This window comes from Tetrahymena thermophila, assembly GCF_000189635.1.
Source record: "Tetrahymena thermophila SB210 genomic scaffold scf_8254630, whole genome shotgun sequence".
NCBI classification, from domain to species: Eukaryota; Ciliophora; class Oligohymenophorea; order Hymenostomatida; family Tetrahymenidae; genus Tetrahymena; species Tetrahymena thermophila.
Genome location: NW_002476399.1, coordinates 128773 through 155285, shown reverse-complemented (window position 1 = coordinate 155285; position 26513 = coordinate 128773). Strand labels below are relative to the sequence as shown.

General features: G+C 23.1%; 6 protein-coding genes across 6 annotated transcripts; 4 read left to right on the top strand and 2 right to left on the bottom strand. All coding sequences in view use genetic code 6, as the record gives it.

Annotated features, from left to right (window-relative positions):
• Window positions 1-1845: 1845 nt before the first annotated feature.
• Window positions 1846-9760, top strand: TTHERM_00758980 (dopey, amine-terminal domain protein; the record flags this gene model as incomplete). Its single annotated transcript, XM_001016981.3, has 7 exons — window positions 1846-2399; window positions 2618-2816; window positions 3082-5120; window positions 5209-5359; window positions 5631-6959; window positions 7376-8017; window positions 8078-9760. 7 exons carry the CDS (start codon window positions 1846-1848, stop codon window positions 9758-9760), a joined length of 6597 nt encoding a protein of 2198 aa, XP_001016981.1.
• An 858-nt stretch (window positions 9761-10618) lies between these two features.
• Window positions 10619-11350, top strand: TTHERM_000758979 (transmembrane protein, putative; the record flags this gene model as incomplete). The annotated part of the gene is made up of 2 exons (XM_012797845.1): window positions 10619-11141; window positions 11271-11350. 2 exons carry the CDS (start codon window positions 10619-10621, stop codon window positions 11348-11350), a joined length of 603 nt encoding a protein of 200 aa, XP_012653299.1.
• A 987-nt stretch (window positions 11351-12337) lies between these two features.
• TTHERM_00758970 (tubulin tyrosine ligase family protein) lies at window positions 12338-15833 on the bottom strand (the record flags this gene model as incomplete). Its single annotated transcript, XM_001016980.2, has 3 exons — window positions 12338-13735; window positions 13922-14769; window positions 14834-15833. The coding sequence occupies 3 exons, from the start codon at window positions 15831-15833 to the stop codon at window positions 12338-12340; spliced, it is 3246 nt and encodes a 1081-aa protein (XP_001016980.2).
• Window positions 15834-17896: 2063 nt separating this feature from the next.
• TTHERM_000758969 (transmembrane protein, putative) lies at window positions 17897-20639 on the top strand (the record flags this gene model as incomplete). The annotated part of the gene is made up of 14 exons (XM_012797844.1): window positions 17897-17898; window positions 17965-18054; window positions 18195-18287; window positions 18452-18541; window positions 18659-18745; window positions 18828-18917; window positions 19195-19281; window positions 19354-19443; window positions 19531-19620; window positions 19672-19746; window positions 19978-20067; window positions 20223-20312; window positions 20400-20489; window positions 20555-20639. Coding segments are annotated over 14 exons (1149 nt in total).
• A 648-nt stretch (window positions 20640-21287) lies between these two features.
• On the top strand, window positions 21288-24861 carry TTHERM_00758960 (hypothetical protein; the record flags this gene model as incomplete). Its single annotated transcript, XM_001016979.2, has 15 exons — window positions 21288-21323; window positions 21380-21429; window positions 21636-21722; window positions 21799-21888; window positions 22028-22120; window positions 22297-22386; window positions 22513-22602; window positions 22673-22762; window positions 23050-23136; window positions 23207-23296; window positions 23389-23471; window positions 23554-23604; window positions 24072-24161; window positions 24234-24323; window positions 24392-24861. 15 exons carry the CDS (start codon window positions 21288-21290, stop codon window positions 24859-24861), a joined length of 1587 nt encoding a protein of 528 aa, XP_001016979.2.
• A 210-nt stretch (window positions 24862-25071) lies between these two features.
• On the bottom strand, window positions 25072-26074 carry TTHERM_00758950 (sterol desaturase; the record flags this gene model as incomplete). The annotated part of the gene is made up of 2 exons (XM_001016978.3): window positions 25072-25318; window positions 25431-26074. 2 exons carry the CDS (start codon window positions 26072-26074, stop codon window positions 25072-25074), a joined length of 891 nt encoding a protein of 296 aa, XP_001016978.1.
• Between the last annotated feature and the right edge of the window lie 439 nt (window positions 26075-26513).

Genomic DNA, 26513 nt, shown 5'->3' with positions numbered 1-26513 from the left:
TTTATTGATAAAAAAATAATTAGATTCTACTATTTAACATATTTTATTATTGAATTTTTATTTTTAAAATTGGATTCCAATTAAAAGTTTTTTATTTTTATTAAAGAAAATATATTAATTAAATTAATATAATAAAAGTGAATAAATACTTTTCAAAATTTTATATTTATTTTAATTAAAATTTATTTTTTAAAAATGATATAAAAATTATATCTTCATAAGTAAGTTTGGTAAGATATTAAGTAGTCTTCATAACATTGAAAAGGAAAATAATATTTATCTTTTTAATTATTAATTGTATGTATATTTATAGAATAGAAAGATAAATATTAAAATAGATTAATTTAGTTTTCAAAACAATACTCTGTAATATTTATTACTTAAATTCATTTTTTACTATTTTCTACTGATATTATTTTATTTTTTAAAAGGTTTTAACATAATAAATCGTTTTTTTTTAAATATATTTTTGGTTTAATATTTTTTCAATTTAAGCCTATGATTTTTAGTATAATTGATGATTAATTTTTTGGCTCCATTGAAATAATAAAAAAATTTAAAAAAAAGGAGATAGAAATTTTGAATTTAGGAGAATCAGAAATGCTCTATATCAGATATGATTAAATGATAGAACTACAATTTAATTTAATCAAGGTTTTACAAAATTAAAAAAGTAAATAGATTGATAGATAGATTCAATTAATATCTTCATATACATTACAAGTATATGATATAGATAAATTTTGATTAACGATAATTAAGAATTCATAAATGAAATAAATATTTATAAATGAATTGAGCAAATTACAGATAGAAAGACATAAGTGATAGTGATAGATTTGCTTTTATTTTTAGATAGAAATTATATATTTTTTATTTCCTAGCTTCTCTCTATTCTATTTTTTAAGATAATTTCAAATTAAAATAACGTGAGTCAAAATTAACAGATACAACAAGATATTTTGTTACTTTATGTAATTTGCACAGAAATTTGAGGTAATCAATAGATATGCGTATATCAGTAAATGTGCAATAGAGCGAGCAATTAATTTAATTTTTGATTTTGATTTATGTAAATAAAGATTCTAAGCTGAAAGATAAATAGATATCAAGAAAATTTGAAATTTTTAATTTTTATTTGCATAAGGTTATACAGATAAATACACTAAGAATACAATACAATCAACAGGCAAACAGATAAAAGCAAAATAAATAAATAAACAATTAAGTATATTATACATACAAAAATTATGAGATATTAACCTTTTGTAAATACGAGTAGAAAATTTGCAAAAAATATCAAGTCAACGATAAAAGTAATGATAAAATTTGATGAGAGATAAATGAAATTAATAATATCAAGTGCAAGATATATCATTTAACAATATTAATAATAATAAATCTATCAAAGAACCTAATAAATAGGAATTTTTGTTTATTTTAATAAAGAAAATAGTAAATAAATATAAACAAATAACAAGCTAGCAAGCAAGCAAATAAATAAATAAGATAACAAAAGAAAATAAAAAAGTGAATAAAAAGATAAATAGATAGAGATTATAAAGAATTTATTAAATTAAAGAATTTTTTTATAAAAAAATATAAATTTGAAATTAAATTTACTAGTAAGCAGTATATTTTTAAGTTAGTTAGTAGTATACAGCAAGTAATACACACATACGCATACTCACTCACTCACTCCTTCATTCTCAAACATACATATATCCTGTTTGCTTGATATTAGAAAATAATTAATAGCTAATTACTGATTAGAAGTTAAATAAATCATCGTTTGTTAATATTTGCTGAATAATAGATATCTACTGATATTAAATATTGATAGGAATGGATAAAACAAAACAAATCGAAAAGTCATCCCAGCTGAATAAGCAGCTCAATACACTTCTTAGTGGATTCGAAAAAAATAAGGCATGGTCAGATATTGGTACTTGGCTCTATAAGGTTGAGCAAGCTATGAAGGAAAACCCAAGTCCTTATATAAGCGAAAAGCTTTCTTTGGCAAAGAGATTAGCACAGTGTCTTAATCCAGTCTTGCCATAAGCTATTAATTTGCAGACACTTAAAATTTATGAGCTTATCTTCGAAAATATAAAAATAGCTTCCCAAGGCAATGTAGAAGAATACAAGAAGATGTTCTGTGAAGACATTGGTATTTACAGTGTTGGTCTCTTCCCCTTCTTTTAGAATGCTCATTAAAAGAATAAACATCAATTCTTAGAAATTATTCGTAATTATTACATACCTGTAGGAAGAGATTTGATACCATGTCTTCCTGGTCTTGTGCTATCTATACTTCCTGGTTTAGAAGAGTAGAGCGAAATTTTAATTAAAGATGTTACCAAAACTTTAGAAGCCATCATGACTTCCTGTGGTAGAAGGTAAAAAATTTTCTACTTTTTTATCACTTAAAAGCAAAAAAATATAAGCACGTTTTAAAACTAAAGCTATTTGTTCTTATAATGTGGCTCTTTTATTTTTATAAAAATAAATTAAATGCATTCAAAAATAATTTAAAAAAACATTTAAAAGTCGCCTTATAAATCATTTTAAGAATATCTGTATCCTATGTAGATTTTTATAATTTTCTTTTTTAAAGATACTTTTTAGGTAGTGTCTGGATGGGTATCAAGAGAACTCAAAGAGGAAGAGAACACGCAATTAAGTTTTTGACCAAGCTCCTTCCCAAAGTTAAATATGAAGAAGATGAAGAAGAAAATTAAGATGCAAGCGATAATTCTTCAAATTTTTCAGAGGATAATTATGAAGAATTTGATGAGACTAAGTTTAAAGAGCAAGTAAATAAAATTTTTTTGGATTTGGTATTTTATAAAAAAGAAAACAATTTATTTTAAGCATTTTTGATCAAAATGCTGATAAAGCAATATAATAAAACAAAAATCTTAAATCATAGTTTTGATAATTAAATGAAATCATATTATTTTCAGTTATTTTTAATCAAAAATGATTGATCTATTTAATTTGGAATTTTAGTCAGCAAAGATATTATTTTTGTAAGATATTCGATGTATTTATTTATGATTTTTATTCAATTTAAAACAGCAGAAAAAAGAATAGACATAAACTGTGGAATAGACTCCTGTCAAGCAAAACTAATCGCCTAAATTTTAAGAGCAACAAGCAGAGTAAGCAGATCAAGTAGATCATGATTAATAAAATAATTAGGTAGAAATTCAAGATGAAGAAAAAATCGCATAAGACTTGATTTAATAAGCTTAAGCTGAAGCAGAAAAGCACTTTTAAAGTATGTTAGAAGGAAATGAAGAAAACTAGGATTAGCAAGAATAGCATCAAGAAGAATAGTAGCCATAATAACCAGTAGAAGAATAAGAAGTAGAAGATGATTAGTAATAAAAGTAACTTAACAGGCAATAAGCTGATGAAGAAATCCAAAAGAGCTTAGTTGCTTCATTATAATAATAGCAATAATTATAATAATAATAGCAATAATTATAATAATAATAATAATAATAATAGCAGTAGTAACAATAATAGCAATAGCAATAGGCAGCTACATCTACAAGCACTGCCCCTGTTAGTGCAGCTAAATCACTTACTGATCAAAAACTAAATATTTTAGAATCTACATCAGAATAAAAAAAGGGTGGTAAGAGCGCTTTGGAAATAGCATTTTAACATGAAATCGCTCCTAAGATAGCTAAAAAATAAGATTTCACTAATACTTTCTTTGTGCGTGACAATTTGAAATACATTGAGGAAAGCATAAATGAAAATGATGACAACAATAATTTCCCTAACAAAAGCTCTTTAATTATTAACACAATTTTATCTTGTTTTGAAGACGAAAATTAAATTGTAAGAAGAAATATTCTTGATTTAATGTATCACCACTTAAGGATAAATCATAGAATACTCTCTAGAGATGATTAACTAATTTTAGTTGAAGGTGTGCTTTATTTGTTAATTAGAAAAGATGTTTCAGTTACAAGAAGAGTCAATGTTTGGCTTTTTGGAAAACCAGATATGGACAACAAGTACACAATAACTAAAAGCAGAGAATTTGTAGTTGATTTGTTGATTGATGCTTTCAAGAGAATTTTCAGTGTAGAGCCTTAAGATAAGGTAGCTGCTTTATAGCCAATTAAAATTATGCAATAGTTCTACATGGAACATGAAAATTTAGTAGAAATTACTCTTAGCAAATTAGCTATCTCATTTGTCAAATATGTTTACACTCACACATAGAATATGCAATTTTCAGCTGATGTCTTAAAGAGTGGTATTAGATTTATGGAAAATATCTAAGGACAGCTTAATTCTTTATTGAAGAGTATCTCAGAAGAAGCAGTTTAACTTTTAAGAGAGAAGAAAGATGATTAATGCTTGGAAATTATTAATCTTATTGAGTTTACCTATGAAAATCTTCTTGCTTCTGAAGATTCCTTTGATCCTATGTAATAAAGAGATTGTATTAAGGAAACTTTGTCAAGATTATTTATCTCTTTAAGCTATCTTGATGAAAAAAATATCCAAGAATTCCATTCACTTGAACCAACTTTGAAGGTTATTTACAAGCTTATGCTTAAATTAGAAAGTGCTGAAGCAAAAATTAAAGCAATCGAGAAAAAAGAAAAGAAATAATTAGAAATTACAAATGAATAAAAAGAAATAGCATAATATCTTGATGAATGCTCTGAAAAATACTTTAATTTCTATGGTAAACTCAGTAACGAGTTAGAAAATTTCAAGTCAAATAATATCTACAAATTAGCTTCTCAGAGCTTAGTTAAGCTCTAAAAGTTCTTGTTCGACAAAAAGAAAATGACTCAGCTTCCTTAATGGTTTAAATGCATCTCTCAATCCATTAAAATTACTAATCCTAATCTTTCTCTTATTGCCATTGAGTCCATGATTGAAATTATGATTTCCGAAAAAATTGATCCCATCTATGAGTAATTGAAAGTCCTAATTATTGATGAAGCCAAGCTAAAATACTCTAAGAAAAACGAACTTGTAGCTGGTAATGATTACACTAAATTGACTCTAGAAAAGCTCTGGAGTTTACTAGATTTCTAGCATTTCTACGATAGAATCATCGATTTAATTATCTATTTCTCCAAGTAAAATACTCAAGATATTTATATTCATAACTTTCTCCTTTTTTCACTGACATAAATAAATAAATATTCATTTTTTATAACTAAATAGATATTTCCCACAATACTTTAAAGAAGTTGTAGTCAATAGTTTCCAAGCTGTCTCTATTACTGAAAAAGAAGCTTCAATTAGAAGATTTGCTGTTTTCTGGAGATTAACAGCCCACCACAAATCAAAATTACTCCTTTCTGAGTTAAATAAAGTAAAACATAAAAATAATTCTTTTATTCATTGACTTAAAATTAAAATTATTTTGAAAATTATTTATTTACTGAATATTTAAAAAATATTTTTTCCAACTATTATTTCCATTTTAAATAAAATTACAATGTTTTTTATATATAAAATTTAAAAAAAATTATTTAAGGATTCATTTATTTTCTAAGCAATTCATTTTATTTTTTTATTGAGCCAAAAAACTCATTTTATCATTTTAACTTAGACAATATTTAATTTTATTTTTTTTAATCAAGGTTGGTCTTTTTATTATGTTAGACTTTTTAGATCATGATAATCCTTTAATTAGACATGCTTCTAAGAATTGGTTGATGGAGAGTGTCCCTCAATTTTACAGAATTATTGATCCTTTGTTTGAGGTGCTTCTGTAAGCTAATAGCAGCTGGTATGTTACTGATAGCTACTAAGTTTTTTATACTAAAATTTACGAGACCACTCGTGCTAATGAAACTTTCAGAAAATTAAAGAGCATTCTAATTATTGCTAGTGACGTTTTCTTAAAGTACATTTCTTCTTATCAGTTGAGCCCACTTCTTTAGGATATGAAGTCCCACTTTACTGATAAAAATCAAGCCGTTTTACTTAGAAAGCTTGGAGCTACTATGAGCTATTTCAGTACAATTAATCCTAATTTGAATTCTTTAGATATGACTAGTTCACAATCTACAGCTGTAAACGATAAAAAGGTTACTGACTTAAAGATGACTTACTTAGATTTGTTGATAATTGTTTGCCTTCGTTATATTTAAGGATAAGCTTTGGAAAGTTTGTCATTGAAATTCTAAGTTGAAAATGCTGCTGTTAATGCTTCTGCATGTGAATATATGGAATTATTAATTACTCATCTTGAAGATGCTCCATTATGTTTGGCTCTTTGTGAGTATCTCATGGAGCCTCTTTTGACTATTTTAGGTCACTGCATTACAAACAGAGACTACGTCATGCAAGTACAATTACTGAATGTTTTTAGAATAATATTCTTCCATTCTTCGTACATAAAGAAGAATAATACTGAAGAAATCAAATTTAAACTTGTTTAAACTCTTTCAAATAAATTATTTATTCCTAACATTTTGAAAGGTTTAATGACTTCTATCCCTTACGTTAGATCTTAATTTATTTCATTTATCAGCGCTTGTATTCCACTCTTGAGTACATATTTAGCCTCTAACCAACTAACCAGTATTATAAAGTCAATTATGTTTACCTACTTTTCTTTGATCAAGCACTTGGCTACTACTCCTGCTCAAGATAACGATGAATCTATGGTCACTATAAGCAAAACTTAAATTATTAAACAGCCTTCATTGATTAAACAAAATAAAACCGTTATTCTCATCCAAACTTAGGAGGTAGTTAAGGAAGACTCTAATATTTATGAGATACACACAGTTTTAGAAGGTGTCAGAACTATTCTCTAATTCTTCCTTAAAATTAGAACTCTTGAAGAAATTGAATCTAGTAAAAAAGATCAAAGCGGTGGATTTGCTAACCTCATGAAAACTGTACTCACACTTGGTTTAGCTGGAAGTGGAAATGCTAATGACAAAGACAAAGATGGCAAAGTAAATAAATAATTTTTAAAAATTTACAAATTTTTTTTATTTTTTGGTTTTCAGGAAGCATCTTCTTTTATATAACATCAAAAAAGAAAAAGATTATCAAGGAGAAGCTACTTGGAGGCCGATTTATAATTAATAAGGCAATTAAAAATATAACTACAATTTCTACAATTATCATAAAAAATTACAAATTAATAAGAAGTAAATGAAAAATAAGCAATCAACTATCATGAGAAATCTTTCAATTTTTAGATTTTCTTTTAATTCCTTTTATTTCATCAAATACAAAAAATATAAATTAAAACATATTTTTTTAATAAATGCTTTAAAAAATCAATCAATCTGAAATAAATATTAGAAAAATAAATAAACTTTATTTAAAGGATAGAAATTAATTTTTTAATTTTTTCGAAAATTAGGCATTCTTTGAGAAATATCCTGATACTTGTAAGAGTTTGCTATATGATATCAAGTAAGTCGTTGAATTGTTTATTAACAGTTGGCAAACAACTCCAGAATTTATTACTGAATTCACAAGTTATGGTATCAGACCTTATGAACAAAAGAAATTCAACTCATTTAATAATTTATTGATGGACATGATCAAAAATGCTGAGAATGATAAACAGAGAGTTAAAATTTTAATTATTTCTATTATCAAACCTTTGGTATATGAATTCCCTAACGATATGATGAATTCCTTTTTACTTTTATGGAACCGTAGCTGCATGACTGACCCACCAAATGCCCACAAGGATTTCAACTAAAACGAATTCTTAAAGAAAATGATAGAAATGATAACTATTTTAAATATTCCCAATGAACTTTTCTTAGAATCATTCTATCAAAGCTTTATCAGTGAAATCATTCAAAAATTCTACCAACAAAAGAACACTAAAGAAAAGAAAAATGTTTACTTCTTAAACTATGAAATTGCTCAACACGAGTCTAAGCTCCTTTACTTCCTTTACATATATCTTTCATATACTTACATTGACAGCAATATTCTTAAAAAAGAAAACCTTCTACTATTCTGGAACATTATCCTTAAAATCTTAAAAGTAATTTTTATAAATATTAAAAATCATAATTTAACTTATTATTTTAAATAATGATAATAGATATTCTAACCCTCTAAAAATCCTAACACTGTGATGTGGATGCTTGATCTTTTGTACATGTTGAGTGAAAAGTACTCTCCAAAGGAAATTTTATCAGATAGTAAGTTCAAGAAGGAATTGCACGATTTGATAAATGAAAAGCTTTCTTACTTGTCTGGCTGGATTGCTAACGTTTACTAAGTCAAATTTAACGAACCTTCTGCTTAAACTTAATAGTCTTTGAATAATGCAGTTGATTAACACATGAAGGAAATGATTGTACAGAGCTTACAATAATATAGAATAATATCTCCTTACTCTCCTACTTTTTACGAAATTAGTTTATCATTTTACAGTCAAATACACATTTTAGAGCATGCCCCTAAAAGTATTGCTAACTAGATGAAGGAATTGTAGATGAATTAATTGGATCAATTCATCTTTGATCGCATTGATACTGTTGACGAAAATGCTGTTTATGATAAATACAGATTAATTTGTTTGGAAACCCTCAAAACATTGTCTCTTGAGTTACTCTAAAATACTTACTCTCCAGAAAGATAGGACAGAGTTGTCGTTCGTGTTAAGGAGTTTGTTGATCCCTTATATGCTGTTATTGAAAACAAAGGAAGCACAAATTCTTACTTCCTTGAAAGTACTTCAGAGCTCATTTGTAGCTTGATCGAGAAAGCTCCTTCTCTCTTGATTAAAGATTTCAGAAAAAGTATCTTAGAAATGTTTAACAAAGATAACTTCTTCTCTTGCAATAAGGGTACTTTGCGTTACTGGGGAAAAATTATAGATTATGTTCTTACTCAAGATAAATCTAATGACCTTTTCAATGAATATCTTGAAAAAGTAAGTCTTTCTGCTGGTTTCTTTGCTCGTGAATAGAATGAAAACAAAAAGAAAATAAAGGCTTTCAAAAGAACTTGCTTTATCATCTTTTCAGGTGCCAAGGACAAATATGCCAATCGTTTACGTAAACTTTTAGACAGTATCGCAGAAGTCATTAAAACAACTGATAGCTCTTAATCTTCTTTGCTTATATTAATTCTTTTCTGCATTCGTATATTGATTCTTCGTCTATCTCAAAGCAACTTAAATGAACTCTTCAGACAAATCTGGCCCATTTTGCTTACATTGTTGATTCAAATATATTCAAAACCACTTCCTGGTCAACCTCCCCGTAATCCTAACTTGATGCTTGCTGGTTTGAAATTAATTGAAATTCTCTCAGTTGCTCAACTAGATGAGTTCTTCTTGCATCAATGGATGTTTATTTTTGATTATTTCGGTCTTAAATTATAACCTTTGTCCTAATAAGAGCGTGAAAACCAAATCAGATTAAGAGGCTAAATGAATGAAGCATAGCTAAGATAATATGCGAAAATATCTCCTTTCTACTTCTAGCCTTTCGTTTCTACTTGTCTTAATGAGTAGGATTTAGGAGTTAAGTATGTAAATCAACCAATAGATGAATCAGAATAATCAGAATAAATTACATATCAAAAGAAACAACGTAAATTAATTATGACTTAATGTAAAGTAGATGATGAAAATGAACTAAAGAGCCATGCTTTATCTCTCTGTCAATATTTAATTTCAAATAACGAAAACCGTACAGAAATAGACTTTAACTCAATCGAAGCCTTGATAGAGGATGACTTCATCAATTTAGATGAACACATTTTGAAGGTTTGATCAATCAGATAAAAATTATGTAATTATTTTCGTTAGTTATTTATGAAATTTATAAGTTAACAAGTATTCTGTCTGATAAACAGAATGCTCACAAAAATATAAAAAGAATCAATTAAGTAAATATCATTTATATGTCTATTAATCATTCATTCATTATTTCTTATTTTTGTAAATGTATAAATTAATATTATAAATTAAATGCATCGAATTCTTTATTTTGTTTAGTTTTAAATACAAAATTTCGTAATTTCAAATTTTCAAAACGATAATCATAGACTTTTAGCAACCTTGTTATTACTAACTTTTTATCATTCAATATATTATTCAAATACTTTTCTTAAATGTTTAGGTGTGTTTGAAAATAAGTTTAAATTAAATATTGTAAATTATTTGATAAATTATTCAACTTAATTTAGTAAGAATTTATTTTTAAAGTTAATTTGAAAAGATGTTGAAATTAATTAAATAAATCAATTATTGATTGTTTGTTTTTTAATAAAATAGACTTATAAATTTTTTTGATATTATATTTTTCAAAAATAAACAATTTTTTCGTTTTGTTTTTATAAAAAAGTATTAAGAGTTATTTATTATTTTTAAGTAATATTTAAATTAGTAGTTTCACTTACAAAAAAAAATTTAATAAGTAATTTAAAGATAAATATTTGCAAAGGTATTTTGGCAATGATAAATATATTTTTAGCAAGACTTTTAGTATTTCTTTTTTTAAAAGTAGTCTATACTTAAGCACCACCTCAAAACAATACAGATTATATAGCTTAGAAAACCTAACAATGTTATGATTAAACAAGTAGCGCATGTACCACATATTTTAAAAGTTGGCATTGTGATACTTTAATGGGGGAAATGAATAATTGCTATAATTAATGTTATACAAATGATACTTTTTATAATGTAACGTTATGCGCTTTAAAAAACTCTTATGGTTGTGGAGCAGGAACCGAAGATAAAAGTTTTTTATAAAAGCTGTTTGATTTTTTTTTTAATTGTTTAGTCAATAGCAGGATAACAGAATAATGTCATAATGATGAATATTTTACTGCTTCGAATTCGGGTACTAATTAGTAAAAATTAAACGCATATAACACGAATATCAATGCTGAATAGATTTTGGAAGAATATGTGTATTCTAATTGCACTTCATATTTAGTTTAGGATTTTTCCACTTACCTCTAATGTTATAACGATACATTTTAATAATATAATGATGTAAATGGTGCTAATTATAATTCAGATGCAGCTAATCTAGGATCAGGCCGACTTAATTATTATACCTAAGAAAATACTTCGATTGCTTGTTATTAGCAAGATGTTTCACTTTGCTCAAATTATTAAGAAGATCTAGCAAACTGTGAAGTTAGTATTTATTCCCTACATTAATGTATGGACTAAAATTGTTAGTATTTAGCAGATCCTCATTTAGATTTTACTTGCTAAATTGAACATTTTCAAAGTTGTGCAAGTAATTTTATAGTATATAATTAAATAGTAAAATTAAATCTAGGATGTGTCTTTTCTGCTATCCTATTAGTATTATCTAATCTATTTTTTATATATATTTTGTTTTGATATTTTTATTATTATTTGTTTAAATATTCAAATTTTAATTCCATTCTTGCTAAATAAGTAAGTATTCTCTATGTAAAATAATAATAATTTTATTAAAACTAATTTAAATTTTGTTTAATTTATTTTTTAAAATACTTATTAAAGTGAAATGGTTGCATTTCTACACTAAGAAATTGAATACTTTCATAAATTATTTGTAATTCTAGCAAAGATATCATAATTAAATAAAACAACAAAATTATTTAAGTCTGTCTTTAAAATAAACTTATGTTTTTTTATATCTCACTTTGACTTTAAAAAATAAAATAATCATTAAATTAATAAATAAGAAGAATAAAGAAATAATTTATGATTTAAAGTCCTAAAATTCCTCATTAAATACTTTAATAAAAATTTTTTTGTAGTAATCGTCATTTTACTCATTTAGCTAGCATCTGAATAAATTTTCATTTTTTATAGGGGTTAAGAAATAATGATGCTAATTTATTCAGGTGATGATCTTTACTGATTTATATTAATTTTTTCAATTATAACTTTTACAATTAAAACCTAGAAAGGAAAATAAATATTTAGTGCTTATTTTAAGATAAAAGATTTTAAATCAATGTCAATTAATTTACAAATTTTATAGAAAAAAATATATTTTATTGTAATAAATTTAATATAACTCTTTTAGTATTATTTTTATTTGTTTATTTAATTTATAAAATAGTGTTTTTATCTAAAATTCTTTAAAATCAGTTTTAATAGGCTAATGTCTAAATTTTTAACATAAGTCAATTTATTTTTTTTATCACTATCATTTTTTAATCTGTTTTACTCTCTTTTAAAAAGGATTTTCAGTAAATTTTTTACTTGATATTACACATTTATTTTACTTGTATAAATAGAAATGGAAAATTATTTTTAGTTTTCAATTTTATTGATGACAATTTATTTTTTATTTTGTTTTTTCAAATTCTTGAAATGTCATTTTTCAACCAACACTCAAACAACGGTTTAATATTTTTTTTTAAGTATTTTTTCTAGAAAATTTTATTTTGAAGTAATCCATTTTTGCACCATCACATTATTAAATCTTTAGAAGTCAAAAAATTGAGAATAATAATCAAGCTTTTCTTTAGAAGGTAGGGGATAAATTCTCTCAAAATGCCCTCTGCGGTATAATTCTTCATCTGTTTCAAATAATACTTCCCAATTCTCAGGAGAAAGCTTTTCTAGGCAATTTTCATAGGTAAGATCTTAAATATCATTTATATTTTTACTAAAATTCTTCTTGCCGTTTGAGACCTTCTCGGAGTCATTACAGTCAAGCATTGTAGAAGATATTGAGTTAAATGCTCGAGTAAAAAGATTATTCTTTTTATCTTCTGTGAATTACTTTTTATCATATGGTGTAATGCCAATAATATTTAACACATCAACCAACAATGAGTGCTTAATCTTACGATCTAAAGGACTTGAAGAGCTTAAAGAAGGGCAGACATTTACCTCTAAAATCCAAGGTTTGAGAGAAGAATCAATTAATATGTCAAACCCATAAAGTTCAAAGCAATTAGTTCTGTGTTCTTGAGATTTAGCTACTATATCTAGCATTTATGGTTCTGCAGAAATACATGTTTTTATTATTATATCCTTAATTCTTCCAAATAATTCGTCAACGTTTATTCCCATTTGTTTATATTTTGCTTTTAAAGCTGTCAAAGACCACTTGGATCCCTCTCCATCTGCTTCTGGATTTGTATTCTTGACAAACTTCTTAGCATGCTTATTAACACTATAGTTTGTTAGATGGACAAACCTCTTACTTATTTCTTTGGTGTTTGTGTTATATTTTTCTGTAGCAAAACGGGTCAATCCTTCTTCGTATAGATAAATCCTAAGAGGATCATAACTAGTTACTAGAACATATAAACGTAAATCGTATTTCAATCCATTAATGAGATGAGGGTTAGCTATGTAATCACATATAATTCTGTTAGATTTCCTTTTAACTTTAGTCGTTTTGCTGATTACTTTAACTCCTCTTCCACATGCTTAATCAGCTGGTTTTAAAATCCACAAAGTATTTTTACTTGCTTCATCTCTCCTAGCTAAAAATCTATCCCAATCTCCTGAGTTACATAATAAATATGTGTTAGGCACAAAATCCATTTCCTTAGGGCATTTTCTCTTAACTCTATTCAGGCATCTCCACATAAAATCTTTTCTTCCTAAATTCCAGCAACCAGGAAAGTGGTTTTATTTCTAAAACTAGTTCATAAATTTCACTCTGTCTTTTTTTGGCAATGACCACACACAATTCCAATCATTTTCCTCTGTCATTTCAAACCCAGCCTCTTCAAATGCTTTAACAACACATTTGTATGGATTCTCTCCATTAATCTATTTATTTAAATAAAGACTTATTATTTTTCATGCATGATAAAATACATTTAAATAATTTTAAAAATGTATTTAATTTTTGGTAGAAATTTAGAATGAACTAGATTTATTTTTGCTGGTTACATTTTTACTGCTTTGATAAAAAGCAAAAATATTTTTTTATAATTTTAAATAATTTTTTTTTACTTTGTATTTGAGATTGAATTTTTTTGTCTCAAAATCTGAAATTTATATCGCACGAGAAGTGTCTCTGGGCTAAGGCTGCTAACAAGATTTGTGGTATGGAAAGAAAATAGTTGCTGGACGACCTTAATAAACAGATTTTAATAAGCTAACTTTTGATTTTTATGAGTTATTATTTTAGATAGAATCTTATGTGCTAGCAAGTCCTCCAAGAGGAGAGGAAATTTACTTACTTTCGTCTTCGTCATCGTCTAAATCTAAAGAGATATCATTATTGCTCATAATCATTGAATCATCATCGTCATCATCTTCTTCTTCATACTATCTTGCTGCAGGTATATCAAGATTATTGCTAAGCTAGTCATCAGGGACCATGCTATCCTTAAGAGATTTCATTTTAGGTTAGGCCTCTTAAGTTGATTTTAAATGGTACCCTGCTGTGATAGTGCTTGTAAAGTTAATTTTTCTGTTTTTTACTTCGCTTTATTACTTGAGTTTAGCCTTTTCCTTCTTAATTCTGATTGGATCTATATACTTTTTATAAGTGCATTGCTCCTTTATTTTCAATATCATTAAATCATTTGGATTTATTTTCTTACTATTGTTGTTCACGATATCATCTTTTTTAATTTATGTAGAATTTTTTACTGCTGAGTACGAGCGCTTTACCATAGCACTCTTTTAACTTTAAGTTAATTACTAATTATGCTGAATCGACTTTGCTAATTTATCATCGTTTCTTTATGGAGAAAGAAAAGCCTTTTATTAGACTGGTGAAGGCGAATTTAGCTAAAATCTCTAATTATTTTGATTTGATTGTATAATGTTGCTTTTTACCATTGAATTATATCCTTTAATAATATTTAATAAAAATTAAGATGATCAAATTTAATATTTTGCTAATAAAAGTAATACCTTATTTCCTATTACTTTCAGCTAAATCAAGAGAAGACTATCTTAATAAATTTTGCTCATTTTTCTAATCAGCTTGGTTCTACTGTTCTTGCTGGTTTGTTGTCTATCCAATTTATCTTAGCTAAATCATGTCCCACTCTTCTTCTTCTGGGTAAATATTCTCAATTTAATTACTTGTGTTAATCCTGCTTTGAGTGAATATCGATATTTAATTATTCTAAGAACCATCTTTTCCTTTGTTGGTATTGCTGCTCATTGGAAACTACTCTAACTGCTTTTTTTTATCTTGTTGCTGCTTTCTTAAACTTGCATCTATCACACTAGTTCCTAATTTTTCCAGTTTATCATACTGGATGACATCTCTCAACTTTTAATAATTGTTATTATTTTCTATATTCTTTCCTTGAGTGTACTCATTGATATTATTTGAATTCTAGCTCTTCATTTCATTTCCTTGAGTTTGGTTATCGCTCTAAAGAGAATTTTCATTGTAAATACTCAACTTCTTTTATAGTGGAGAAGGAACTTAGTTCTATCTACTATAAAAAGTACCTGCTGGCATAATAGTTCTATTATTTTGTTATATTTTTCCTTTATTAATTATTATGTTGCTATTTGCTTGCATTGATTCCAGATATTTTTGTTGTTTCTATAATATCCTTTGATTTGTATCAAAGATCATTGGTGAAAATGACCCGCTAAGCTGCGGCATATCTTGATGGATAAACCCATTACTGCTTATCATCTTTTGAGCAGGCTAAAAAGGTCTTTTGTTATTAGCACTTTTGTTTTTAAGTGCTATCAGTCCTTAGCCAAATCGATTATTTGCAGTTGATTAAACATATGAATTTTCGGTAGTTAAAGCATAGGCATAATTCGGGTATTTTTTGATTATATTCTATTAGCTTTTGTCTTCCTAAATATATCTTTGCTGCTTGCTTTGCGTTTAAAACTGTCTAGATTCATTAGTAAATTAGATATTCATTGATTGTGCTCTCATACCTAATTATGCTAAAAATAGTTCACTTTTTGAATAAAATATGAGAGTTTGTTTTTTTAATTAATGTACTTTCCTTGTTAATAGTTTAATAATTAATCTAAATGATTAGCATTATTTATTTATTCAACTTTCTCTCTATACCAATTATTATAAATTTATTAATTTACTGCTTCACTTCAATAAAAACTATAAATAATTAAAACTTTTTTTCTTTATTTTTAGTAGTAATCGAATTAAATACATTTCATTTAGAAATCATAATTAATGAAGGCAGCTAACTTATAATTATTTATGAATTTTTTTCTTTCAAATATTAGCTAACATTTTAAATATATTAGTATCCTAAATATATCATTTCTATCTTTATTAATTATATTGTTTTTTATTATTATTTAATTTAAGTTTTCATTTTGTTTAAAATAATTCACTGAAAATAATACAAAATGCTTGATTCAATGATATTTATTTATTTATTTGTTCTTTATTACTTCAAAATAGAATAAAATTTTTTTGACTTTTATCATTTTATCAAAATATTTTAATAAATTTAAAGCAAATTTTAAATTTTAAAAAAAATGGAACTCAAATTAATAGCAATTTTTACTTTATTTAAAATGAGAGTAAACTTGGTAATAAAACAATTAATATTTTCAATGAATATATAAAAACTTTTAAATCAGTATTTTCAAATATAATAAATACTTCTTTCTAAACCAAGCAGTTTATATTTTGATAAATTTTTATTATTTATTAATTTTTAGTATGCTGATTAAAAATATGAAATGAAGTGTACCATCCCAGCTCCAAAATAATCTATTAATTTAAGTAAATGAGTTATGTTTAATAAAAAACTCAAAATACTCCTTTTTTGGATAAGCATCAAATTAAAAACTTTTACCTTATATTTAGTTTTGTAATCAAAGATACCTTACATTTAACAAATTCCAATTATTTTTAATATTAATTAAATTATTTGCTATAATAAATAACATTATAAAATATTTTTATATAGACTTTAAAGAAGAATTTAGATAATTTTCTATTAACATATTGAATTTAAATTTCAAAATTAATTTTATATATTTACATATTTATTCCAGATTTCCAGATTATCTTGATGAATATTAACTATTGTATGCTTCATATTTTATACTCTAGTAGTTAGTTCCAATTTATTAAATAAAAAATTATTTTATCATAATCAAAAAATTAGCTTGTATTAATTAATTTTTATCACTATATAAGCTAAATTGAATTAAATTTAACCTTTTTGTAATTAAATTTTAATTTAAATAAATTTATGCTTTTTCTTGTAAAATAAGCTTAATTTAAAATACTAAAATTAATATATTTAAATTTATTTTTATCATTAATTTTAAATTTTACAAAAATAATTTAAATTGTTTCAAATTAAAAAATTTTTAATTATCAAGAGAAACAAACCATTATTTTCATTCCAATTCATACTTAAGTTATTTAATTAATAAAGTATGATCAAAAATTAATAATTTTCTAATTTAATTGTTAAATAAAACTAAATTTATGATAAGCTAGTTTAATGATTAATTAATAATTAATTTTGATTATTTTTGATTATTTTCTTAAACTGCCATAAATAAAAAAATGATATAATAGAATTCAAAATACATTGACTTTTAAGACGTAATTTTTTTTTTCATAAAAAAATATTTAAAGTATATTTTTTATTATTGTCAAAAGTTGCAAAGATAAAATCTGTCTCTCGAAAAAACCCTCTAAATTAAGTTAGCGTAAATTGAATATCTCTATTTTTATAATAAATATTAAATAATTTTAACTTTAACTAAGATTTTATTTTTTATTGAATCTACTTTTTTCAAATATATTAAAATTGATTGAAATATTGTTCTTTTATCAATTTGAAACATTTATTTTTAAGTTAAACAATATAATCACTTTAACTTTAATTCTATATTAAAAATATTTTATTAATCAACAGAGAAGAGGATTTAATTAATTTAAGTTACGTTTTAAAAAACTGTTCTTAACTTTCAGCTTTAACCCTGTGGATAAAATCAAACAATATGTAAATATTTTTTTAATACTTTTGCATTGATATTTATAAAAATTTTTTTTTTAAACAAACTTAAAGGAAATAAAAGATTAGTAACAGCAATATTATTCTTTTATGTGGAGCTATAGTATTATTTAACAATCTTTCATATTTGAATCTCTAATTTTAGTATTCGATTATTTATTTATTTTATTATATTTTATTATATAGAGATAAGAAGATTAAACAAATTTTTTATTATTTTTAATATTTTATTTTCTTTTAATTTTACATTAAAGATTTTGAAAATAGTATTTTTCATTTAAAAGTAATGATGATTATTTGAGTGATGAAGAGATATCTATAATATCTACAGCCATATCTAAATTTGCAAACCTTTAAACTTTTGTGCTTATTTTTGGGTAAATTATTAAATTTAAGTCATTTATTTTTAAGAATTAAAAACTTTTTACTTTGATGTTAGAAAAATAGTAATTAAAAGTTTATTTAATTTTTAAAATAATATTTAAGATATTTTATTTCTCTGAAATAGTCATTATATAATTTAATTGTATTAAATAAAAAGAAGTAAATTGATAACAAAGAAAAGTTTTGATACTTTAAGTTGTGCTTTAGGTCTATGCTCAAATCTCTAAAATTTAGAACTTTAAATCTCGTAAAATAAAGAACTTATCATTATGAATTATCAACATAAATATCAAAATTTATTTTTTTGTTTAATTTTAATAAATAAAATATTTTTTAATTATAATTCATTCATTTAACTTGTTAGGGTTTCAAAAGATTTAGCCTCTAACCATGGTTTAATTTCAGGATTAGAAAAATGCAATAATCTCAAGGATTTGAAGTTAGAATTATCGTAATAAATTTTCTAAATTCTAATTTTCTTTTTCTTTCATTCAATATCTCTTTATATAAAATTAAAAAATATAAATTTTTAGGTCTTTTTCATTGAACAAGGAGCATATATATAATATTTGTTCTTCTTTATCAAAAATCGTCAACCTTCAAAATTTATATTTAGGACTTAGGTAATTTAGTTAAAATTCTATCTTATATAACACACCTTTATATGATACTTCATAGATAGTAATAATGACAAACAATTCTGATTTGAATTTAATATAAAGAGTCTTAATTTTTATGCTTTTTTATTATTTTACATTATTATCAATAAGAATTAGTAGCAATAAATTAATGAAAGAGTTTTTTTCAATTTTAAATAGGATAATAAAAAAAAATTGTTGAGAAAATTACTAAAATTAAAGTAATTATTAATACCTAATAAATAATTTATTATTAACTAAGTTACAGTTCGCTTAACGATGATTCAGTATCTGGTTTAGAGCTCTTGGCTAACTGCCCTAAGATAATAGGTTTAGATTTAAACTTAATGTAAAAAGAGCTTTAGACTTTTTTTAACTTCTTCTTTTTTTTTTATTTGAAATTATTTTAAATATATAAAAGTGGTAATAAGATTAGTGGGCTGAGTGAGTTTGGATTAAAGTCTGCATTAGCAAAATGTGTTAATCTTTAAAAGCTTTCTCTTCTTCTTGAGTAACAACTTATATAATAATAAAATTACACTCTAATATTTTAAATATTTATTTTTTAAAAATTTAACTTTATTTTTTTTACTATTAGTTAAAATTCAATCTACAAAGAAGGTTTTAGCAATTTAAGTACTGCTTTTTCTTAATTAACCGAAATTAGAAGATTAAAAATCGACCTTTTGTAATAATTATTCTTATATTCAATACAATTTAATTATTTAACTATTAAAAGTATGAATAGTGTTTCTGATTTTAGTTAAGTATTGCTAAGCTGTTCAAAATTGTCTTCCTTAAGTGTAAATTTATGGTAAAATTAGAATGTATATTTTTTATTTTAATTATTGATAAAAAAATAAATCCATTCAATTAAAAATTAATTTTTAAAAGTAAAATTTGTTAAAAATAATGTTTGTTTTTTATTTAATTTTCTAATTTAATTGAGTTTAAAATTATTATTTTTTATCTTAAAAATTAATTTTAATTTGTTTTATTTAATTTTCCTTGTTTTAATTTGACTCTTGTAAATAATATTTAATAGTGATACTAATATAGATGATGAAATCTTAAGCTAAATATGTGCTCAAATAGTAAACTTGAGTTTTCTAAATGAATTGAGTCTAAACTTAGGGTAAAAAATGTTGAAAAATGACAATTTAAAATTTTCCTTACCAAAATATAGTTTTATCCTAAAATTAAATTCTAATCAAAAATAAATCTTCTTTCTTAATTTTCAAAATAAAATATTGTTTTTAACATTAAAAAATACTTTTAATAAAATTTTAGAGAAAATAGTATTACTGACGAAGGGGCATCAAATTTAGGTTCCTCTCTTGCAAAAATAAAGAATCTTACAAATTTAGAGCTTTTTTTATAGTAAAATATATTTATATTTATGTTAAATTATATTAATTTAAATTTGAGATGAATATTTTATTATTATTTAAAATTAATAAAACAAAGCAAGTGCTCTATTGAAGATACAGGAATATTAAATATTGCAAGTGGTTTATAAATGTGTGATAATCTTTAAACTTTAGTCCTATCAACATAGTAAACAATTTACATAATTTATTTGATTAATTTAATTTTTTTGTTGTTTAATTTTAAAGTAACAGAAATGTAACCATGTAAGCGAAATAAAATTTAAAGTTTAAAATTAAGAAAATAAAAAGATTAATCAAAATTAAATAATATTCTTGATAAATTTAATAAAAGTATTATTTATTTATATTTATTTATTTATATGCTTAGTAGAAATATTTAAACCTTCTAAAATATTATTTAAATTATTTTAATAAAATTAATAAGTATTTAATAATTAATTATCATCTTGAAATTTTTTATAGTAATTTTATATTTTAAAAATATTTGGTTACTGGAAAGAATCTGAGACCTTGAAAAAGTGTTAGTAAAGAAAAATACTTTACAACTAAAATGTTAAAAAACGTGATTTTATACTTTTTGAAAAAAATTTTTGACAAATTATCCCAAAAATTTATAAAAAAATTAAATTTAAATAAAAAAATATTTATTTATTTTTTTATAAATTTAATTTTTAAATTATTAAAACTAATTAATTAATATATTTAAATTTATTTTTATCAGTAATTTTAAATTTTGTAATAAAATAATTTAAATAGATTAAAATAAATTTTAATCATCAAGAAAAATAAATCTTCATTTCATTCATAGTTAATTTATTTAATTGATAAAGTAAAAATTAATAATTTTCTAGGTTAATTAAAAGTAAAGCTAAATTTATTATCAGCTAGAGAAATAGTTAATTAATAATTAATTGATTTTAATTAATTTTGATTATTTTGTTAATCTGCTTTTAATAAAAAAATTATGAAATAGAATTAAAATTATATTGATTTATAAGATGTAATTTTTTTTTTCATAAAAAAATATTTAAAATAATATTTTATTCTTGTCAAAAGTTGCTAAACTAAAATCTATCTCTCTATAAAACTCTCTAAATTAATTTGGTGTAAGTAGAATATCTCTATTTTTAAAATAAATATTAAATAATTTTATCTCTAACTCGAACTAAGATTTGATTTTTATATTAAATCTACCTTATACAAATATATTAAAATTTGAATGAAATATAGTTTTTTTTATTTATTTGAAGCTTTTATTTAATTTAAACAATATTATTATTTTAATTTAATTAATTTCTTTATGAATCAAAAGAGAAGAGGATTTAAACAATTTAAGTTATGCTTTAAAAAACTGTTCTTAACTTTCAGCTTTATCATTGTTGATTGGAATATATAATAAGTAATTATTTTTTAAATACCTTTACAAAAATAGCTTTTGATATTGATAAATATTTTCTTTAAAAAAAAACCTAAAGGAACTAAAATAATAGTTATAACAATCTTATTCTAATATGTGGAGCTATAGAGTAATTTAATGATCTTTAGTATTTGGATCTCTAATTTTCGTATTTGGTTCTTTTATTTATTTATTTCATTATATGAGATAAGGAGATAATAATAAATAATTTTTTTTATTATCTTTAAATTTTATTGTCTTTTATGTTTCATAAAAGATTTTGAAAATAGTATTTTTTCATTTAAAAGTTATGGGAATAATTTGAGTGATGAAGAAATATCAAAACTATCTTTGGCGATATCTAAATTTGCAAACCTTTAAACTTTTGTGCTTGTTTTTTCGTAATTTATTAAATTTAAGCCATTTGATTTTAAGAATTAAAAACTATTTACTTACAATAAATAAATAATTAATTAATTATCCTTTATTTAATATTGGAAAAATAAATAATTAAAAGTTTAAGATATTTTATTTCTCTTAAACATCATTATTTAATTTAATTGTATTAAATAAAAAGAAGTTAATTGATAACAGAGAAAAGTTTTTATACTTTAACTTGTGCTTTAGGTCTATGCTCAAATCTCTAAAATTTAGAACTTTAAATCTCGTAAAATAAATAAATAAATAATTAATTAATTATTTTTTATCAATCAGTATAAATATCAAAATTTATTTTATAATTTAAGTTTATTAAATTAAATACTTTTTAATTATAATTTATTTAAATTGTAAGAGGTTCAACAAATTTAGCCTTCAACCAGCATGGTTTAATTTCAGGATTAGAAAAATGCAATAATCTAAAGGATTTGAAGTTTTCATTATCGTAATAAATTTTCTAAATTCTAATTTTCTTCATTAACTTTATAACAAACTAAAAAAAAAAAAATTTTTAGGTTATTTTCATTGAATAAGGAGTTTGTATATGATATTTGCTCTTCTTTATCGAAATGCGACAACCTACAAAATTTATATTTAAAATTCATGTAATTTAGTTAAAATTCTATTTTTTAACAAACACATCTAGATACTTCATAGAATATAATAATCACAAACAATTTTGATTTTCAATTGGATATACTTAATTAATTTTAGTTTTTATACTTTTTATTATTTTACATTATTGTCAATAAGAATTTAGTAGCTGGATATTTATTAATTAATGAAGGAGTTAATTAAAAATTTTAATTGGATAAAAAAAAAATTTTGTTAAGAAAATTTCTAAATTTCAAGTAATTATTAATATCAAATAAATAATTTGCTATTAACTAAGGGGCTGTGACCTTAATGATGATTCAGTATCTGGTTTAGAGCTCTTGGGTAACTGCCCTAATATAGTAGGTTTAGAATTAAACTTAAGGTAAAATAGCTTTAGACCTTTTAACTTCTTCTTTCTTTGTCTATTTAATATTATTTTAAATATATAAAAGAAATAATAATATTTGTGGACTGAGTGAGTTTGGATTAAAGTCTGCATTAGCAAAATATGTTAATCTTTAAAAGTTTTCTCTTATTCTTGAGTAAGAACTTAATATTTTAATAAAAAAATAATACTATGATATTTTAAATATTATCTAAAATATATTTAACTTTACATTTTTTTAACAATTAGTTTAAATCCAATCAATGATGAAGGTTTAAGCAATTTAAGTACAGCTTTTTCTTAAATCACTAAGATTAGAAGCTTAAAAATCAGTCATTTGTAATTATTGTTCTTAAATTCAATACAATTTAATTATTTAACATTTAAAAGCAAGAATAAGGTTTCTGATTTTAGTTAAGTCTTGCTAAGTTGTTCAAAATTATCTTCCTTAAGTCTTTATTTAATGTAAAATTAGAATTTATATATTTTATTTTAATTATTGGTAAAAAAACTAAATAAATTTAATTAAAAATTAATTTAAAATTAAAAATAAGGTTGGTATTTTTATTTTATTTTCAATTTTCATTTAGTTTAAAATTATTATTTGTTGTTATCTTAAAGATTAATTTATGTTTCTTTTATTTAATTTTCCTTTTTTTAATTTGACTTTTGTAAATAATATTTAATAGTGATACTAATATAGATGATGAAATCTTAAGCTAAATATGTGCTCAAATAGTAAACTTTAGTTTTCTAAATGAATTGAATCTAGAATTAGGGTAAAAAATTTTGAAAAATAATAATTTAAAATTTTCCTTAACAAAATATAGCTTTAAAAAATTAAATTCTAATTAAAAATAAATTTTCTTTCTTAATTTTCAAAATAAAATATTGTTTTTAACTTTAAAAAAATACTTTAATTAAAATTTTAGAGTAAATAGTATTACTGACAAAGGGGCATCACATTTAGGTTCCTTCCTTGTAAAATTAAAAAATCTCACAAATTTAGGGCTTTTCTTATAGTAAAATATATTAAATAGCATTATTTTAAATTTTAGATGAATATATTATTATTATAAAATAATAAAACAAAGTAAGTGCTATATTGAAGATGCAGGAATATTAAATATTGCAACTGGTTTATAAAAGTGTGATAATCTTTAAACTTTAGTCTTATCAACATAGTAAACAATTCACATAATTTATTTGATTGATTTTATTTATTTAATTTTTTTTTTGTTTAATTTTAAAGTAACAGAAATGTAACCATGTAAGCGAAATAAAATTTAAAGTTTAAAATTAAGAAAATAAAAAGATTAATCAAAATTAAATAATATTCTTGATAAATTTAATAAAAGTATTATTTATTTATATTCTTAGTAGAAATATTTAAACCTCTAAAATATTATTTAAATTATTTTTATAAAATTAATAAGTATTTAATAATTAATTATCTTTCTTGAAAATTTTTAAATTAATTTGTTATTTTAAAAATATTTGGTCATCTTATCTTTGGGATATATAATTATTTAATTTATACATAAAAACAGTCAAAATGTACATAAATCTTATCAAATTTGTAATAAATTAAATTCAAGTATAATGTTGATTAAATTAACCAATTATAACATAAATATGTAAATATTAACTAAATAAATAAATGAAATTAACTAATTGTTCATACTTAAAATGAAAATAAATTTAAATAAAAAAAAACTTTGACAAAAGAATATTAATAGGAAATAATAATAATTTATTATCATTAAAAATTAGTTTGTAAATTAATAAATAAGTAAATTATTTATTTATTTGTTTGTTTGTTTTTCAAAATGCATAAATATTTAATCAAAATTCTACTTCTTAAAATTATCGTGATTTTAAAAATATAAAATTAAAACATATAAAAACAATTTTTTTTATTAATTTTAATATTCATTTAGATCTCTCCTTTTCTTCAATGTTTTTAAGGAGAGATAAACCTTGATCATTTCTTTCCCAAGTTGGTTTGTAAACTCCATTTTTGGTAGGATTATATCTGGTGCCAAAAATTTTATCCCAAAATCCCCAATATAAGCCAAAGTTTACGTCATTGTAGTGATGGTGAGCAATATGGAAGTTAGGGTCCCATCTTCCATCATGAGCAAAAATGGCGAAAAACGAAGTTAAAAGTCCAAAAACACTTTTTATAAAAAAATTAATAAAAAAATGAATACTCAAACTAAATTTGTTCAATGAGGTTTTAAAAGATAATTTAAATATTTTTTTAAAAGTTTAGCTATTATTTAGTTTACCTATGAGCAACTGGATGCATTGGATAGAAGAGTGTACACATGAAATGTCCAAAAGGTCCTTAAATGATTGCTTCTATAGGATGAACTGCATCTTGACCAAAGGCAGTTGGTTCTACAAATTAGTGATGGAAAACATGTACATGCTTCCATAAAAATGGATGATGGAAGAGGATATGTGTAAACCAAAACCATGTGTCAAAGCAAAACATGTAAACTATGATATTAAGAAGGAACTCTTTGATTCCAAAGCTATGAGTTTCATAGTAGCCATAGTATGGCATATATTTCTCTACTTTCCAGAAAAATAAAGTTGTTGTAGTGATAACGAAAAAGAGTGCCCAAAGTCCCATGTAAATCTATTTTTTCATCATCTTTGTGCGGTAGAGTGTCTTAGGAATAGGGTTTGTGATTTCTAGCAATCCTCCAACTAACAAGAACTTGAAAATGTAAAAAACTCCTACGTAAAAACTAGCCCAAGCCCAATCTTCAAAAGTTTCAATATCTAAAACTCTAACGCTAGGATTGGAAGGTATTTTTAAGCCAGGTATTTTGATAGGAAGCTCAGTAAAGTGAGCTAGAGTAGTACCTATCATCAAGCACAAGCTGAAGACAACTTGAATGACTTTTCTCTTGTTGATTACCATTGCTATGATCAAAAACGAATTGAAACTTATTTAACTTGAGTTATGTATGTGTTGAATCTATTCTAATTTATTAATTAATTTATTTGCCAAAATATTATTTAGTAATTTGGATTTTTATAATATTATTATTTGTTTGAATTAATTAGAGCAAAATTTAAAACAAAGGAAACACGTTTCAAATAAAAATAAATTTGTAACCTAACATGATGAAATAGTAATTAAATAATATATTGCCTAAAATAGAAATATTTAAGTGAATCTTTACTTAGTTATTCAAAGTTGTTAATAATATTATTTAAATTTTCCCCACAAGCATCAGGTCTCAGGTTCCTCTTTTTTAATTTCTTTAAATTTTCTTTTTCATTTTGAAATCTTGATTTAAATAAATTGCAATAAGCATTTAAAATATCCTCACATTTTGATTACAATCTGTAAGATT